Below are 17,616 nucleotides of genomic sequence, written 5' to 3' on the forward strand. Positions count from 1 at the left end.
TAAAACACTCTCTCTGAATCAGCAAGTCAGGCAGCATCAATGGTGGGAATGAACAGTCGACATTTCGGGCCGAGACCCTTCATCAGGACTCTGGTGGGAGATGCTGCCTGACTTGCTGGGTTCCTCCAGCACCTTGTCCGCGTTGTTCGCCATTCCCAGAATTTCTTGGCGTTATGCTGACACAATGTTCACATCTGCACCTTCAGAGGCCTGTACTGCTGTCAGAATAAAACGACAGGTTCCTCGTCATATAACACAGTGATAAATCTGATTCTGATTCCAAGGAACAGAGGACAATGGACATTGTCTGGCCAAACTCTCTGTGTAACTAAGAACCTCGGGTCCGGGAAACATCCTTGGAAATCCTTTCTACACTTTCCCCAGTTTAACACGTTTCCTATAACGGTGACAAGAGCTGTACACAAAGTGAGGCCTCCAGTCACTTACACAACTGTAACATAATGTCACAACTGATATACTCTATCCCCTGACTAATGAAGACCAGCATGTTAAACCCCGTTCTTCACTACCCTGTCTACAAGTGACACAACTTTCAAATGAACTGTGTGTGCACTTTACCCCTAAATCTCTCCGGCCCATTACACTCCCCAAGGACCAATCATTCATAGTGTAAATTCTACACTGGTTTGACTTTCCAATGTGCACCGCCTCACACTATATTGAAATTCATTTGCCACACTTGACCCTCTTCCCTAAATGATCATGGTCCCCCTGTAATCTGCGACAACCATCCAAGTAAAGTTGAGGGAAGTTATTCCAACTAATTAATAAACCTTTTGTGCACCGACATTGAACAGTGAAGATGATTAGTATCAAAATCATGTTCATTATCACGGACAAATGTCATTAACTTCGTTGTTTTGCTACAGCTGTACAGAGCAATTTCTAAAAAAAAACAGTTAAAATAAGAAATACAGAATAAACTAAATAGTGTAAAAAGGGAATCAGGGAGGGGTGTGAGTCCGAACATGAGAATAGAAAACTGAAAACCTTGTCCATTCTTGCCTCTTTTACTCTTCATATATCTGAAAATAAATCTTTTTGTATCTTGTTTCTATTATGGGCCAGTTACTTTCATAATTCATCTGACTTCTGCATATTGTTATTATAGTTGCACTCTATTTTTAAAGTTTCATAATCCTTTAGCTTCCCAATAAATTTGATGATATTCTTTGCCCTCTCATGTTCTTTTATGCTGCCTTTGTCTTCTGTTGTTAGCGATGGTTGCCTCACCCTCCCTTTTAAATACTGTTTCTGCTGAGGGATGAACCGATCCTGTGTCTGCCAAATTTCTCCTGGAGACTGAAACTTTTCATACAAAGGTAATCTGAGGAAGTTGAAATGCCCAACTGCTGTAAACTTGTTCCCATTACCCCTCTGTTTGATTTACCAATATGTCTGCTGCACAATATCTGAGCCTATTGGGAGGCCGGCAGTATAATCCCATCAAAATCATCATTCATCATTTCATTTAAAACCTCTACTTACAAGACCTCATCAAAACCCCTCTTATTACTGAAGTGTTGGTCTCCTTTATCAAAGATGCAACATCCCCCACCCATAAGGTAGCTTTTAAATGTTTTCCCTTCACCTTAAACAATTACCCTGTAAATTTAGGCTTCCCTACCCTACAAAAAGAGTGCTCACCTACTGATTTTGTAAACCTCTGGACGGTCACCAGACAGCTTCTTACTCTCTCAGTAGAGAGAGAGAGTCCCAGTCTGTCCAAGCTTCTGCTGATAATTAAAGTCCTCCAATGTCAGTAACATCCTCATCAAACTTCCCTCCACACTTTCCAGCTTCATGACATCCTTCCTGCAACTGGATGACCAGAACTGTGCAAAATACAGTCTGGTCTCACTTTGACTTTTACAGTTGTCATATGGCACCCCAAATCCTCTACTCAGTTCCCTGATCAATGAAGACAAATAGGCCAAACACCACCTTCACCATCCTGACTACCTGTGTTGTCACATTCAGTGAATGATGTTTCTGTATTTCATGGACCCTCTGTTCTGTAATACTCTCCAAGGGACAAGAATTTACTGTGCAGATCCTGAATTCCCCAGTTACTCTTGATCCTAATCTTCACAGTCCACACGACCACCAACATCGCTGTTATCTGCAAACTCACTGTCACTACATTGTCAGAGAAATTGTTAATGTAGATGACAAATGACAGTACCAGCACCGATCCCTGTGGATGTCACTGGTCAGAGGCCTCCAAACTGAATAACAAGCTGCCACGATCACCCTCTGTCTCCTTCCATCAAGACAAGTATCTTGTCTGGCATCCCCTCTGTTCTAAATGTGTAATACAAAAGAAATAAAGATTAAATCAAAATATATCTACCTATGGCCTACATCTCTCAGAAGAGACGAAACCTCAACTTCCCATTCCAATTCAGACCCACTCATACAATGACCGCTCTGTTTAAATCTAACTTCTTTTTATTGGATCTTGCCACATTCCGAATTATGGGCAATCAAACGTTTCCTTGGGAACTGTGACATGCAAAATGTGCCAACTGCTCATGTTCACTTCATTCAAACTCCCTCTCCCTTTACATAATCTGATGACTGTGTGGGACTGTGGCACTCAAAACTGTGGACTGCAGGAAACCAAAGAACATGCCTGCACTGTTCTACAAGGCCAAAAATGATTTAAAAAACACTGTATAACAAACACTGGAATTCCCTAACTGAGATGAATGGGGAGGCGGGATAACTGAAAAGATTCAAAGAGAAGGAAGATAAATGTTTGTAAAATCAGGGAAGTGGGATTGACATACAAGGAAGGCTGATGGCAGATCAGCCTTTATATGGAATTGTGGGTGAGGGACTAAGAGAGGACTCACTGGAGGTTTCATCCAGTGAGACAATGTGTATAGAGCTCGGGATAAGAGAGGTGCATTCAGCGATGGGGTTATATCACAGGCCTCCCAAATGCCAGCAGGAGATAAAGGAACAGAAATGTAGCAGATAATGAAAGATGTAAAAGCAACAGGGTAGTTGTAGTGGGTGATGAATTTCCCCAATGTTGACTGGGACTCCCTTAGAGTCAGGGGCTTAGATATCACTGAATATTTTAGAAGAATACTGGGATGTTACTTAACATAGAAGTGGATAGTCTAACTTGGGAAGGGGGTCATAGAAAACATTGTATCGGGAAATGAGCTTGGCCATTGAAAGAAGTTTCATGTTGGGAACAGTAAGGACAAGGCTGGACCAGGTGATAATGTGGTCATTTGGGGTACAGTTAATTGCAACTGTCTACATTGAACATGTAAATGATGTTTGAAAGCAATCGGGTCAGAATTCAGACAGAACTGTTTCTATGAGGAGGAAAGACAAGGATGGTAAAGTCTGGCAGAGGGGCATAGTGAGAGATGTTATGAATTCAGATGGGAATAAAATGAAGGATAAGGAATACTTCAGAAGTAGAAATTGGAGAAGGCCTCTGGCAACATGAAGCAAGCAAGAGAGAAGTTAGAGAATCAGAAGTGTGAAACGGGAAGAAGAAATAACTTTGGTGAGAAGGGGCACTGCGGAGAGCGTACGACAACACAAGCACAGAGGATAGGGTTTATGTCTGAAGTGTGCGAGGGACTAAACCAGTACTTCTCATCAGTATTCATCATTGTGGTCATGGAGGATAGTGAGATCAGAGAAGGGAGTGCTGATATTCCAGGGCATGTTGTTCCTCAGGCAATAGAGACAAACAGGAAATTATAGATTGGTGAGACTTGGATCAATGCTCGGGAAATTATTCGAGAATATTATTAGAGATAGGATCTCTAATAAAAGTTAGGAGGGTAAAAGGAGGATATCATGATTCAGAAGGCAAAGTGAGCAAAATCCAAGAGATTCTCTTGGTATATTCATAGGAAAAGGTAAGTTAGACACAGAATCGTTCCCCTTGGAGGTGAACATGGCCATCTGTGTGTGGAGGCAAATGAAATAGGAGAGGCTTTCCATGAATATTTCTGACAATTATTTCACCATTGCAAAAATTCTTTTAGGTTGTTAAATCTCCAGGGCCTTATCAGGTACATTCTCGTACTTTGTGGGAAGCTGGAGAATACACTGTGGAGAGATTATTTTGCTCCATCTCAGGCACCAGTTGAGGTTGCACATGATTGGACAGGGTGAGTAATGTGGAATTGATAGTTTTGAGGCCAAGACTGTGGATGATACAAAGAGGCAGGCAGTGATGAGGAAGCAGGGAGTCTGCAGTAGCACTTGGACAGATTTGGAGAATGGAGAAGGAAGTGCCAGATGAAATACAGTGTAAGGAAATGTGTGGTCATGTACTCTGGTAGGGGGAATAACAGCCTAGGCTCTTTCTAATCAGGGACAGAACAGAAATCAGTTGTGCAAAGGGTCTTAGTGCACGATTCCCTGAAGGTTAATGTACACATTGAGTTGGTAGTGAGGAAGGCAAATGTAATATTTGCATGCATTTCAAGAGAACTAGAAAATATAAACAAGGATCTAATGCTGAGGCTTTGGTCAGACCTTATTTTGAGAATCATGAGCAGGGTTGGGTAACTTTTCTAAGAAAGGATGTGCTGGCATTGCAGAGGCTGGAGTGGAAATTCAAGAGAATGATCCCAGGACTGAAAGAGTTAGGATATAATAATCATTTGATGATCTGGGCCTGTACTCACTGGAGTCTAGAAGAATGAGGGAGAATCTTATAGAAACATATGGAATATTGAACGGCCAAGATAGTGTTGATGTGAGAGGGTGTTTCCAATAATGGAGGAATCTTGAACCAAACCACTCCCTCAATAAAAATGCCCCTCTAGAATAGAGATGAGTAATTTCTTTAGTCAGAAGGTGATGAATCAATGGATTTCATTTCCACAGGCAGCCATAAAGGCAGTCAGTAGGTTTATTTAAAGCAGAGATTAGTAGATTTTTAATTATTATTAAGGGTATCAAAGCTTATGGGTAGAAGGCAGGAGAATGGGGTTGAGAGGGATGGAATGGCAGGACAGACTGAACGGGCCAAAAGGCCTAATCCTGCTCCTATGACTTCAGGACTGATGGTTTATGTGTTGCATTGTTTAAGAAGGGTAGTGGAAACTACAGGCCCATCACTCTGTAACTTGTTGGAGGAGTTTCTGAAGAACAGGATCCACCAACATTTGGTTTGAATCAAGACAGTCAGCACAGTTTTGTGCAAGGGAAATCAAGGCAAATTTCTTGCAGCTCTTTGAGGAGTTTCACAAGAGTGTTGATGATGTTAGGGCTGTGGATATTGTCTATACGGACATTAGCCAGGCCTTTGACTATAGTCTGGAAGGTTAGATCTAGAAAATGGAATTTGGGGAGATAGTTGATCGATTCCATAATTGCCTCCGTGACAGAAGGCAGAGGCTGATGGTTGAGGGTTGTGTCTCAGACTGGAGCTGTCTGTCTAGTGGTGTGCCACTGGGTGACAGGACCTTTGTTGTTTGTAATTTATATAAATAATGTCCATGTGAATGTATAGTTCACTGAAAGTGACGTCTCAGCTAGATACGGTGGTGAAGATGGGGTTTGATCTGCTGGCCTTCATCATTTGTGTCACTGAGTACAAGGGTTGAGAAGAAGTGTTGCAGATACACAAGTCTTTGGTGAGGACTGATCAAAGGAAACCATGCTGACTTTGGCCTATTTTTTCATGTGTTGCCAAGTACCCGAAAATACATCCTTGACAATCGACTCCATTATCTTCCCAACCACTGAGATCGGACTAGCTGGCCTATGATTTGCTTTCTTCTGCCTCCCTCTCTTCTTTAAGAGTGCATGACCTTTGCAATTTTCCTGTTCTCTGGAACTACACCAGAATCCAGAGATTATGGAAAGATTATTACTAAAACTGCCACAATCTCTTCAGCCACATCTTTCAGAGCACTGGTGTAGATAATTTGGTCCAGGTGAATTATCTACCTTCAGACCTTTCAGTTTCCCAAGGACCATCTCCCTAGTAAAGGCAAAATTACTCATTTCTGCCCCCTGATTCTCTTGAATTTCCAGCAGACTGCTAATGTCATCCCCAGTGAAGACTGATGCACAATTCTTATTTAGTTTGTCTGCCATTTTCCTGTACCCCATTACTACCTCTCCAGTAACAACTTCCAATGAACCAATATCTACTGTTGCCTCTCTTTTACACTTTGTATATCTGAAGAAACTTTTGGTATCCTCTTTAATACCAGTAGCTAGCTTACCTTCGTATTCCAATTTTTTCCTTTTGTTATTATATTGTAATTTGTCCTCTACTGTGCTTGTTGTCTTGTTTATTATTTAATGAACTGCCCTGCACTGTTTTGTGCTCTTTATGTAGTTCTGTGTAGGTCTGTAGTCAAGTGTAGTTTTTGTGTTGTTTTACATAGTCTAGTGTAGCCTTGTGTTGTTTCATGTAACACCATGGTCCTGGAGGAATACTGTTTCATTTTTACTGTGTACTGTACCAGCAGTTTATGGTCGAAATGACAATAAAAAGCAACTTGATTTGACTTGACTTGACTGCTCCCCCTCTGTGATCTTTATAGCAGTTTATTTCCTTTCAGTGGCACTTGCAGGATGATACGGACAAACACGTCAAGATCCCTCAGTGTATCAGACAGAAGTGGATATAGATCAGTTGGAATTCTGTCTGTTTGAAAACTTTCCTCACCATCCACAACTACACCAACATTCGTGTCATCAGCGATCTGATCAGCCCATGTGTGTTTTAATCTGATCAGACAGAGGTCCCATCACTGATCACTGTGGACACACTGGTTACATATCTACAGTCAAAATCATTCTCAATTCCATCAGCCCGAATGTCGCTCCACAACACATACCATTCAAACCCTCCCACACAGAGACTCGAGGAAAGTGACACATTTATCACAAGACCAGAGTTGGGTTGAATGGTCTGGACTTGTTGCTCTGGATACTCTGCTCCAAAGTCCATCCAGCCCAATGTAACCAGATACATCATCCCTGATATACCGATGTACAGCATTGTGTCACAAACAAGAGAAAATCTGCAGATGCTGGAAATCCAGGCAACAGACACAAAATACTGAACAAACTCAGTGGGTCAGGCAGCATCCAGAGAAAAATAAAAGTACAGCCAATGTTTTGGGCCAAAACCCTTCGGCAGGACTTAAGGAGAAAATGTGAGGAGTAGATTTAAAAGGTGGGGTAGGGGTGAGAAAAATAAGGTGAGTGAAACCTGTAAGGGGACGGATGAAGTAAAGAGCTGGGAAGTTGATTAGTGAAAGAGACAGGAGGCCATGGAAGAAAGAAAAGGGGGGAGGAGCAGCAGAGGGAGATGGTGGGTGGGCAAGATGATGGGAAATGGTGAAGGGGGGTCAGTGGGAGGCATTACCAGAAATGCGAGAGTTCGATGTTCATGCCGTCAGGTTGGAAGCTACCCATAAGGTGTTGTTCCTCCAACAAATGTGTGGCCACATCGCATTGTATGATATTGTTTAAAAAGTTAAAAAGAATTCAATTGTGAGGATGAATCTGAAAGAACCTATATACACTTACACTGCATGAGAGACCGGGAGACACAGTGCCAAGTATCAACTCCCACACTGTACCGGAGACTGACAGGTACAGAATGAACCCCACACTCTCACACTGAACCAGAGACTGACAGGTACAGAATGAACCCCACACACTCACGCTGTACAAGTACAGACATTACGTACTTTAACAAACCTGAACAACACTTCTCTCCACCTCAAGACAGCACCACTTTGATCAATTTACACTGCAATGGACTGTCTTGATATTCAAATTCTCTTATCTTTTTACAATTCTGTACAGCAAGTTTAGTTCTTGTAAGCGCTGTATCGTGGATACTATGTGTTTATGATGCTGCTGCAGTAAATTTATCTTTCTCCTGGTCCATTTGACCTTCGATCTCCTGCTGTCCTGTTTCATTACATAAACGTCTCATATTATCAACTGTGTGTTTTTCTCATTCCATCTGCTTTTCTAGCAGATACGATGGGCCAAATGGCCAAATACTGCCGCTGTAGTTGGTCCATTTTGTACTTTAGATTTCCTTCCTGCCGAATTACCCGGCAGCGGCAACTCACCAGATCAGCGACAGTTCCCAGTCCACGGTGTTACCCAGACCAAACACGGGGTAGTGGAGAGGGAGTCCTGATTGGTTAAACGAATTTCTTCAGCTATCCAATCAAATGATTTTACTGCGTGAATCTTTGCTTCAAATAGCCATTGAGAATCTTCGGCATCCCATCCCTCATTAGCATACACCTCTGGGCGCTGCCTATTTAATTCGTCCTGGGAGCGCGATTTGCTTATTTCTGCTTCTGAAGCGGTCAGCTGAAATGCCTGAGACAGCGAAACCCGCTCCGAAGAAGGGCGCCAAGAAAGCTCTGCCCAAACCAGCGGGCAAGGCAGGGAAGAAGCGCAAGAGGCTGAGGAAGGAGAGTTACTCCATCTACATTTACAAAGTGATGAAGCAGGTTCACCCCGACACCGGTATCTCCTCTAAGGCCATGAGCATCATGAACTCGTTCGTCAACGATATCTTCGAGCGCATCGGGGGCGAGGCTTCCCGCCTGGCCCATTACAACAAGCGGTCAACCATCACCTCACGGGAGATCCAGACCGCCGTGCGCCTGCTGCTGCCCGGGGAGCTGGCCAAGCACGCCGTGTCCGAAGGGACAAAGGCGGTGACCAAGTACACCAGCTCCAAGTAAAGCTCCCCAGGGCGATGATCGAAAACACAACGGCTCTTTTAAGAGCCACTCACGATTTCACTGAGAGAGTTGTACTAGCATTTATGCAATACATGGCGCACGTTTTATGTGTGGTGACTTTTACAAGAGCTAAAGAGCGGTTGGAATATCCGGTTCATCTTCCCCGTATAATCCCGGTGTTTAACATTCCTAAAAAGGAATTGTTACCTCCCATCAGTCCGTCCCTGCCGGTATACATGTCGAGCGGAGGATTGCTGCCGTTGCTGTTTTAGCTGTGGGTTCAGGAGTTTATTGGTTACAGTTAGGTAACTTCTCTGAATCTCATTTCAATGCGAGGCCGGAACGACTACACGGTTCTTTCATAGAACAACTTTTTTTTTAAGTTGCAGAGTAGACGCTGGGGACAGTTTGAGAAGAGCCGTTTGTCCATAACTTGATAACGTTTACACAATGACCGGCACCGGGCAGAAGCTGAGTGTCAGTTTTACTCGGTTCCTTTACGAGTTGAAAGAAATTAGAAATTTGAGTTCCCAGACACTCCAATATCAACTACACTTGCATTAAATGTGTCCGATTTCAGTAACGGGGGAATTACAAAGACCCAGTCGTCAAACAGATCAGCAATGATTTAATTTCAGATTAAATGTGAACAATAGTTTTTTTTGGCGGGATTTTTCCATTTTTCAGCGCACTTTGGGGAGGAGAAGGTTACTTTCCGCGCTTCTACCTTTACCGGCTCTTGATTGGTGATTAAGACAGTTCGTCGATTGGGCCATTTCTTTTCACCAATGAAAACAAGCAGCATTAAACCAATCACAAGCATTACTTTGCATTCTCAAAGAATGTATAAAAATACGAGTTGGGGCGCGGTGACCATTTCCTCATTGTCGTTGGAGCAGTTGTTGTGGCTGTGAAAATGTCTGGACGTGGAAAAGGCACCGCTGGCAAAGTTCGGTCCAAGGCCAAATCTCGCTCATCTCGGGCTGGACTGCAGTTCCCCGTCGGCCGGGTTCATCGACTCCTAAGAAAGGGCAACTATGCTGAGCGGGTGGGTGCCGGAGCCCCGGTCTATCTGGCTGCTGTGCTCGAGTATCTGACAGCCGAAATCCTCGAATTGGCCGGTAACGCAGCCCGGGACAATAAGAAAACCCGCATCATCCCCCGACACCTGCAGCTGGCCGTCCGCAACGACGAGGAGCTCAACAAGCTGCTGGGAGGGGTAACTATCGCTCAGGGCGGTGTGTTACCCAATATCCAGGCTGTGCTGTTGCCCAAGAAAACCGGCGGTGCCAGTAAGTGAAGCGACATAAGCTGAACCTATTTACCCAAAGGCTCTTTTCAGAGCCACTCACGGTGTCTGTGGAAGGGCTGAACAGCGAGTGATTTCCGTTCAGAGTAACTGGGCTGTGTATCTGTCACGGCCCGGACCGGAGCCATCCGTGGTAACGTTTTCTCTCCTTCCGTCGTGTTTATTCCGCGAATTAAACCGGTATAAGTCTTCACAGTACACGATCCGCTTCACCCTGACTCATTTCCCCTCTCTGCTGGCTGAATGGCGCTCTCTCCCCTTGCGGGGTGGGGAAATGAACTTCCAGAGTCAGACCCCGGAGGGTGAATTTAAACTCCGATCATTGAAAGATTCCACTCTTCATGACCTGAAACCGTGTTGTCTGGGTTTCACATTGCGGGTTGACCCTGGACCGTTCCGGTGTACAGCAGACGGGAGCACCGCCTGCTGATCGCTTCATGAGCAATTCCCACCGCCTCACAGAACAATAATATTTGCAGCTTTACATTTATCTACAAAAGTACATTTACCCTGTGGAACTGACAGTATTTACTGAAAATCTCGCCCACCTGGGTCTCTGAAATATAAATGAACATTTTGCAAAGAAAGGGTCAGTTTGGTTAGATCTCCCGTGACACGGCTCCCTCTGAGGCGCTGGGTCTCTCTGAGAACAGACTTCTGTTTGTGCCAGGGAGAAAAGGGAGGGGGTGGGTGGATCGACAAGAAGGTTCAATGCTGTCCTGTCTCTAGTAGGAACTTCTAAACACATTGATAAAACCGGACACAGAATAAATTCTGCTCCACCAACCCTTTAGCAGTGCGGTGGTCCCAGTCAACATGATGGGGCAATCCCCAGGGATGTCTTCGCTAAGTACCACTGATATGTTCTCCCTGGTCAAACACATCTCTCCTTCTCTCTTCCCTGCACTCCATCCTACCTGTAGCATTTGTACTGTGAAACTGAGTTGCCGGTCCCCCCCCCACCGACCACCATTTTTCTCTGGGAGCTAACCACACACTGCTCCAGTCCACCCAGCTGAAAATGGGTACCTGCAAATGCTGGGGGTTAATCTCGCGATAGACTGGCGACCTATGGGGTGGTGGGTGGGGGGGGGGGAGTCTCGTACTCGCAGTCTACCTGTCCATTAGTACCGACGTGAATCACCATCTCCGGCTGAATGATCACCGTCCCCTTGTCTGTATCTGCTCGGAGATGACCCTGACTCTCAGAGGATTTACAATTTTTAAAACCAACAAAAGGCGACGGAAAAAGTCATAAAGACGAAAAATTTGGAATACGAAGGTAAGCTAGCCACAGGTATTAAAGAGGATACCAAAAGTTTCTTCAGATATACAAAGTGTAAAAGAGACGCAACAGTAGATATTGGGGAAGTTGTTACTGGAGAGGTAGTAATGGGGTACAGGAAAATGGCAGACAAACTGAATAAGTATTGTGCATTGGTCATCAGCAGTCTGCTGGAAATTCAAGAGAATCAGGGGGCAGAAATGAGTAATTTTGCCTTTACTAGGGAGATGGTCCTTGGGAAGCTGAAAGGTCTGAAAGTAGATAATTCACCTGGACCAGATTGTCTACACCAGTGCTCTGAAAGATGTGGCTGAAGAGATTGTGGCAGTTTTAGTAATAAGCTTTCCATAATCTGTGGATTCTGGTGTGGTTCCAGAGAACAGGAAAATTGATTTTGATACTAATCAGCTTCACTGATCAATGTCAGTGCACAAAAGGTTTATTAATTAGTTGGAATAACTTCCCTCAACTTTACTTGGATGGTTGTCGCAGATTACAGGGTGATCGTGATCATTTAGGGAAGAGGGTCAAGTGTGGCAAATGAATTTCAATACAGATAAGTGTGAGGCGGTGCACATTGGAAAGTCAAACCAGTGTAGAATTTACACTATGAATGATCGGTCATTGGGGAGTGTAATGGGCCGGAGAGATTTAGGGGTAAAGTGCACACACAGTTCATTGAAAGTTGTGTCACTTGTAGACAGGGTGGTGAAGAACGGGGTTTAACATGCTGGTCTTCATTTGTCAGGGGATAGAGTATATCAGTTGTGACATTATGATACAGTTGTGTAAGTGACTGGAGGCCTCACTTGCCGATTTGTGTACAGCTCTTGTCACCGTTATAGGAAACGTGGTTAAACTGGGGAGAGTGTAGAAAGGATTTCCAAGAATGTTTCCCGGACCCGAGGTTCTCAGTTACACAGAGAGTTTGGCCAGACAATGTCCTTTGTCCTTTATTCCTTGGAATCAGAATCACATTTATCACTGTGTTATATGACGAGGAACCTGTCGTTTTATTTTGACAGCAGTACAGACCTCTGAAGGTGCAGATGTGAACATTGTGTCAGCATAACGCCAAGAGATTCTGGGAATCGCGAACAACGCGGACAAAATGCTGGAGGAACCCAGCAAGTCAGGCAGCATCTCCCACCAGAGTCCTGATGAAGGGTCTCGGCCCGAAATGTCGACTGTTCATTCTCCCCATTGGTGCTGCCTGAGGCCGAGACCCTTCGACTGCACCCCTTCCTACAGATGCTGCCTGGCCTGCTGCGTTCACCAGCAACTTTGATGTGTGTTCCTTGAATTTCCAGCATGTGCAGAATTCCTGTTGTTGGACGAGATCACTGTGTTTGTGGGTCCGAACACATCGCCGGATTTCCCAGCGCCTCCTGTACAAAAAGAAAAGATTTCTCTGTTACGATATGGCCCCACTCCCCAGCTCAGTCCTGAAGCGGGAATTAACCGGAAAGTTTTAGTTAGTTTCAAAATTTCAGCCGAAAAGCAAACAGCAGGTCAACAATATGGAGAGAGATCGCGGGCAGCGCAGTAATGAAACGGGTTAAAATAGAAAGTGCTGCCTTTAATCCCGATTGAACTCTCTTTCCAGCGAACTTTCCGGCCTCAGTGACGGACAGGGACCAGTCCGCGGCCCCGGAGTGTCCGATTTTAATTGGAATCGGAGAATTTTTGAGGAGAGAGAAACACAGAAAAATGAAGTCTCCGGGAGCTGACAGCGGGATGTCTCCGCCCCGTCCGCTCGCTGCCTTTAAATTGCTCTGTGCCGCCGCCTTTCGCTTCATTTCTCATTCAGTCTGATTGCGAGAAGGATTTTCCAGAGTCGCTGACATGACCGAGACAGCACCCGCCGAAACGGCTGCTCCAGCCGCACCCGCCGCCGCAAAGAAGACTCCCAAGAAGAAAGCGGCCGGCCGTAGCAAACCAGCCGGTCCCAATCTGGGCGAACAAATCGATAAGATTGTGGCGCATTGTCGCGATAGGAAGGGTATGTCCGCTTTGGCCATCATGAAGGCTCTGACCGGCAGCGGTGTTGATGTGGGGAAACGTCGCGCCCAGATCAGGATGTGCATCAGGAAGCGAGTGGAAAGCGGCTCCTTGGTTCAGACCAAGGGCGCAGGTCTTTCGGGATCCTTTAAATCCGGTAAAGTAAAAAGTGCCGTGAAAGTGGTGAAGAAAGCGAACAAGCCATCGGCAAAGAAATCTGCCATCAAGAAATCTCCCAGTAAGAAGTCTGGCGCCAAGAATCCAGCGACTAAGAGAGCGGCAGCTAAGAAACCAGCGGCTAAAAAACCGGCAGCTAAGAAACCAGCGGCGCCGAAGCCAAAAAGCCCCAAGAAACTCGCAGCCCCGAAGAAGAAAGCGGCCAAGAAGACAGCAGTCAAAAAGTGAATTGAGATATACCGTTTCTAAGTGTTTGAACCCACCGGCTCTTCTCAGAGCCACCCACATCTCAGAATAGAGCTGATCATGAATATTGAGATTCCCGCGCCGGATCCGAATGAGTTTTCCGGGGCAACTTCTCGCATAAAACCCGATATTCCCGGTACCTCTCTGACATTCAGTGCGGCCGTGGCGTCCCAGATTTGAAGTGAAACACTGCGTTTCACTCGGGCTGTGTGTGAGTATGAGAGAGTGAGATCGGTGGGGTGGTCTGCAGGCCCAGTTCCTTCTCCCGCTCCAGGAGAGCGTGACTGGGTTCAGCGGAGATTCCGCGCCTCGCATCCCAAAGTCCGATTCAGGTGAGTTGATTGGGAACTGCTGAAACCTATGTGAGAGGGGAGGGGGCGTCTTGAGAGAGGGATCTGTCTCTGGGGATGGATGATGTATGATAAACTACCCGGCGACTTTGCCGACTGACCTTCAATCAGGTACCAGCTACAAAAGTTTATTTACACAACATTTACAAGAGTAAAATCAAAAATATATAATTACCGCTCTCGGAAATCCCCCACTGTACCCAACGCGACCGCATGCTCCCGCTCCAAGGACAGCCGGACATGTCCGAAGAAAACAAAACGGAACAGCCGCAGCAGCGGTACATGGCAGGTTTGTGGGAGAAGTGAAGGGCCAGGTGAGACCCTGACGGGGAGGGAGCGCGTTCATCTCCCGTCCCTCGCTTAATTAACCTGTCGGCACAGAAAAGCTGATGATCGCGGTCAGTCAGTGCAAAACCGAGCCACCCCATCAGGAGGGCAGATCGTCACTACAATAATACTATGATCAGCAAGCGACAGCCCTTTCCTTTGCTGTGGTAGTGGCTCTTAAAAGAGCCTTTTCTTGGGTTTGTTGTGGAGGCCGGGTTTAGGCGCGCTCCCCGCGGATGCGGCGGGCCAACTGGATGTCCTTGGGCATGATGGTGACCCGCTTGGCGTGGATGGCGCACAGGTTAGTGTCCTCAAACAGCCCGACCAGGTAAGCCTCGCTAGCCTCCTGCAGGGCCATGACGGCCGAGCTCTGGAAGCGCAGATCGGTTTTGAAGTCCTGAGCGATCTCCCGCACCAGGCGCTGGAAGGGAAGTTTGCGGATGAGCAGCTCGGTGGATTTCTGGTAGCGCCGGATCTCCCTCAGAGCCACGGTGCCGGGCCGGTAGCGATGAGGCTTCTTCACTCCGCCGGTGGCTGGAGCGCTCTTTCGCGCCGCTTTGGTCGCCAACTGTTTGCGAGGAGCTTTCCCTCCGGTCGATTTACGCGCTGTCTGCTTGGTCCGGGCCATTCTCCTTCAGAACCGAGAACACAGGCTGAAATACAGGAACAAGATAGACGAAATGTGCTCCGGGACAGGGTTTTATACTGTTGGAAAGGGTCTTCCCATCAGCTCTGATTGGCTGAACCAGGTGTCTATTAAGGTCCCTTACTGCGATTGGTTGATTCATTTCCTGCAGGCTGGGGGCGAATAACAATTTACGACAAAATAGGAAACTGTTGACTGGCGGTCGGATTTCATTCCTGCAGTGTGATTGGCGCAGAATTAATTTAAAATCGCCCGCCAATTTCAGAGCACCCAGCAACGGTCCTAAATACATTTTATTTACAATTAATTGTATGACGGATTATACAATTTCAGTTTCATTTAATATCTAATTGCCTCAGTTAAGATTTAAATGCACAACTACGGAATCGTTCTCTGAACGAGTGAAACTGTTCGAAACTGATAAGAGGATTAAGATCGATCCTAATGCAGGTTTTGCGGTAATCACCGACTGGAAAGGCAGAATTACAGTATGTTTCAAGCGGCACCAATCAATCTGTTTAAAATGGAACTCAGCTGAGTATAAAATAAAAAGAATCAAAAAGTCTGTGGATACGGCTCCGTCTGTGAGGCGGTGGGTGGCTCTTAGAAGAGCCTTTGTTTTGTGCTCGGGAGGAAGTGAGAGATTTTCAGCCGCCGAAGCCATAGAGAGTGCGGCCCTGGCGTTTCAGAGCGTACACCACATCCATGGCAGTGACCGTCTTGCGCTTGGCGTGTTCAGTGTAGGTGACCGCATCCCGGATCACATTCTCCAGGAAAACCTTCAGCACCCCGCGGGTCTCCTCGTAGATCAGACCCGAGATCCGCTTGACGCCGCCACGGCGAGCCAGACGGCGGATGGCCGGTTTGGTGATGCCCTGGATGTTATCACGGAGCACTTTACGGTGCCGCTTGGCTCCGCCTTTGCCCAGTCCTTTGCCTCCTTTCCCTCTGCCAGACATGATGCTGCTTCACTCAGGTCACTGCTCACTGACAAACTGCCTGCTGCTGTCTCCTTTTATACACAGCGCCCCGACCTGCCCGAGAAACGCGCAGAGAGACAGAGGCGGGGAGGGGAGGAGACAGAGTCAGAGTGACGGACAGAGCCGACAGCGGCCTCTCATCGTCCAGCTCCGCCTTCACTTTACAACAACCGCCAATTTCCAACGATTCATCCGACACAAAGCGCTCCAGCGAAAACAAAACTCCCTCACACACCACGTACATACTGGAGGATTTCTGGGAATTTACCGATTCTCCTGCTTTAAATTATAGGAAGTGTCTGTATGACAAGACAGTCTGAAAAGAACGAGAGCCAATGTCAGGCTAATAATCATGATGGGACCAATGGGCTGAAATGAGTTTATTTCAACATTAGGTAGATTTACAGCTGTGCCATATTCTTTGCATTTCTGGATGAGTGACTGAACTGTACTCCAAGGGTATTCAGTGACTTGGAAATTTTCTTCCATCCATCTCCTGACTTGTGCTTTTCAATAAGCTTTTTGCAGAGCTGCTTGGAGTGTTCATTTGTCTTCATGGTGTAGTTTTTACCAGGAGACTGACTACCAACAGTAGTGTATTTTTACTATAATCAATTGAAACACCTTGACTTCACACTGTGATTTCCATTTAACTGATTATGTAACTCCTAAAACCAATTGGCTGCACCAGTGATGATTTGGTGTGTCATATTAAAGGGGGTGAATATTTACACAGGCAATTATTTTGTTTTTATATCTGTAATTAATTTACAGCACTTTGTAGAGATCTGTTTTCACTTTGACACAAGAGTCTTTTTCTGTTGATCAGTAAAAAAAACAAATTTAATCTGCTGTGATTCAATATTGTAAAACAATAAAACATGAAAACTTCCAAGGGGCATGAATACTTTTCATCGGCACTTTACATGTAGGGACAGTGATGGTGAAAGGGGGAGGGAAAGAAGACATGGGGAGGAGTGGTCTCAAGATCCTCAGGTTTTCCTCCCGATGGGATAAAGCACAAAAGGGGAAATATCAAAGAGAGATGAGAATGGAACTGTAATTATCATGAGAGATTTAATCAGAAGCAAATTAGGGTAGCGCTGCATCAAGTATCTTTGCTCTGTGAGCTGCAACAACCATGATCTGCTGGTGGCAACCCATTCCAATTGAGCTTCCCATTCATATACCAACATATTGGTCACTTACAGCTGTCTTAACCGGTGATGGGGCAGTAATGGGACAAGCTCCCACTTCCCACTAAATGCTGCCAATGGTGTGCACCTGAAATTGCCTCTATCAACCAAATACAGCTCCTGACTTTTACACATGGCTTAGCTACTCAGCCCAACGGAGCTGTTTCTAGTGACAGGGGAAGGTGCAAATCGGTTTTCTAGCGTCATATAACCAACTGCTAAAGGGCAGATGGGGCTTGTCAGCCATACTTGGCAGTTCATCTAGTGGAAAGAAAACCCTGATCTCAAACCTGGACGCTGCTGTTCACCCTCAGTCTGTGGTCTGGAGATCTCCCACATTGTGATCACTTCT

The 17,616-nt window shown here is 45.8% G+C and overlaps 4 protein-coding genes and 1 long non-coding RNA gene across 5 annotated transcripts in view; 3 read left to right on the forward strand and 2 right to left on the reverse strand.

Moving 5' to 3' along the window:
- LOC140189264 (histone H2B-like) overlaps positions 1–17,616 on the forward strand; it is a 621,074-nt gene that overhangs the window by 206,447 nt on the left and 397,011 nt on the right. The window lies entirely within an intron of this gene.
- LOC140189123 (histone H2B 1/2-like) lies at positions 8,373–8,747 on the forward strand. Its single transcript, XM_072245829.1, has one exon. The coding sequence runs from the start codon at positions 8,373–8,375 to the stop codon at positions 8,745–8,747; it is 375 nt and encodes a 124-aa protein (XP_072101930.1).
- Positions 9,664–10,047, forward strand: LOC140188972 (histone H2AX-like). Its single transcript, XM_072245633.1, has one exon. It carries the CDS (start codon positions 9,664–9,666, stop codon positions 10,045–10,047), a length of 384 nt encoding a protein of 127 aa, XP_072101734.1.
- LOC140189149 (uncharacterized) overlaps positions 12,289–17,616 on the reverse strand; it is a 28,009-nt gene continuing 22,681 nt past the window's right edge. Inside the window, exon 4 of the long non-coding RNA XR_011883470.1 lies at positions 12,289–12,729. This is a non-coding gene — a long non-coding RNA (uncharacterized lncRNA). The remainder of the gene's footprint in view (positions 12,730–17,616) is intronic.
- LOC140189314 (histone H3) lies at positions 14,644–15,081 on the reverse strand. The gene has a single exon (XM_072246022.1). It carries the CDS (start codon positions 15,068–15,070, stop codon positions 14,660–14,662), a length of 411 nt encoding a protein of 136 aa, XP_072102123.1. The 5' UTR covers positions 15,071–15,081; the 3' UTR covers positions 14,644–14,659.

This window comes from Mobula birostris, chromosome 28, assembly GCF_030028105.1.
Source record: "Mobula birostris isolate sMobBir1 chromosome 28, sMobBir1.hap1, whole genome shotgun sequence".
Lineage (NCBI taxonomy): Eukaryota > Metazoa > Chordata > Chondrichthyes > Myliobatiformes > Myliobatidae > Mobula > Mobula birostris.

Bases quoted from the DNA above. Each gene is read 5' to 3' on its own strand.
- LOC140188972 (XM_072245633.1), top strand. From the start codon at position 9,664: ATGTCTGGACGTGGAAAAGGCACCGCTGGCAAAGTTCGGTCCAAGGCC.
- LOC140189314 (XM_072246022.1), bottom strand. From the start codon at position 15,070: ATGGCCCGGACCAAGCAGACAGCGCGTAAATCGACCGGAGGGAAAGCT.
- LOC140189123 (XM_072245829.1), top strand. From the start codon at position 8,373: ATGCCTGAGACAGCGAAACCCGCTCCGAAGAAGGGCGCCAAGAAAGCT.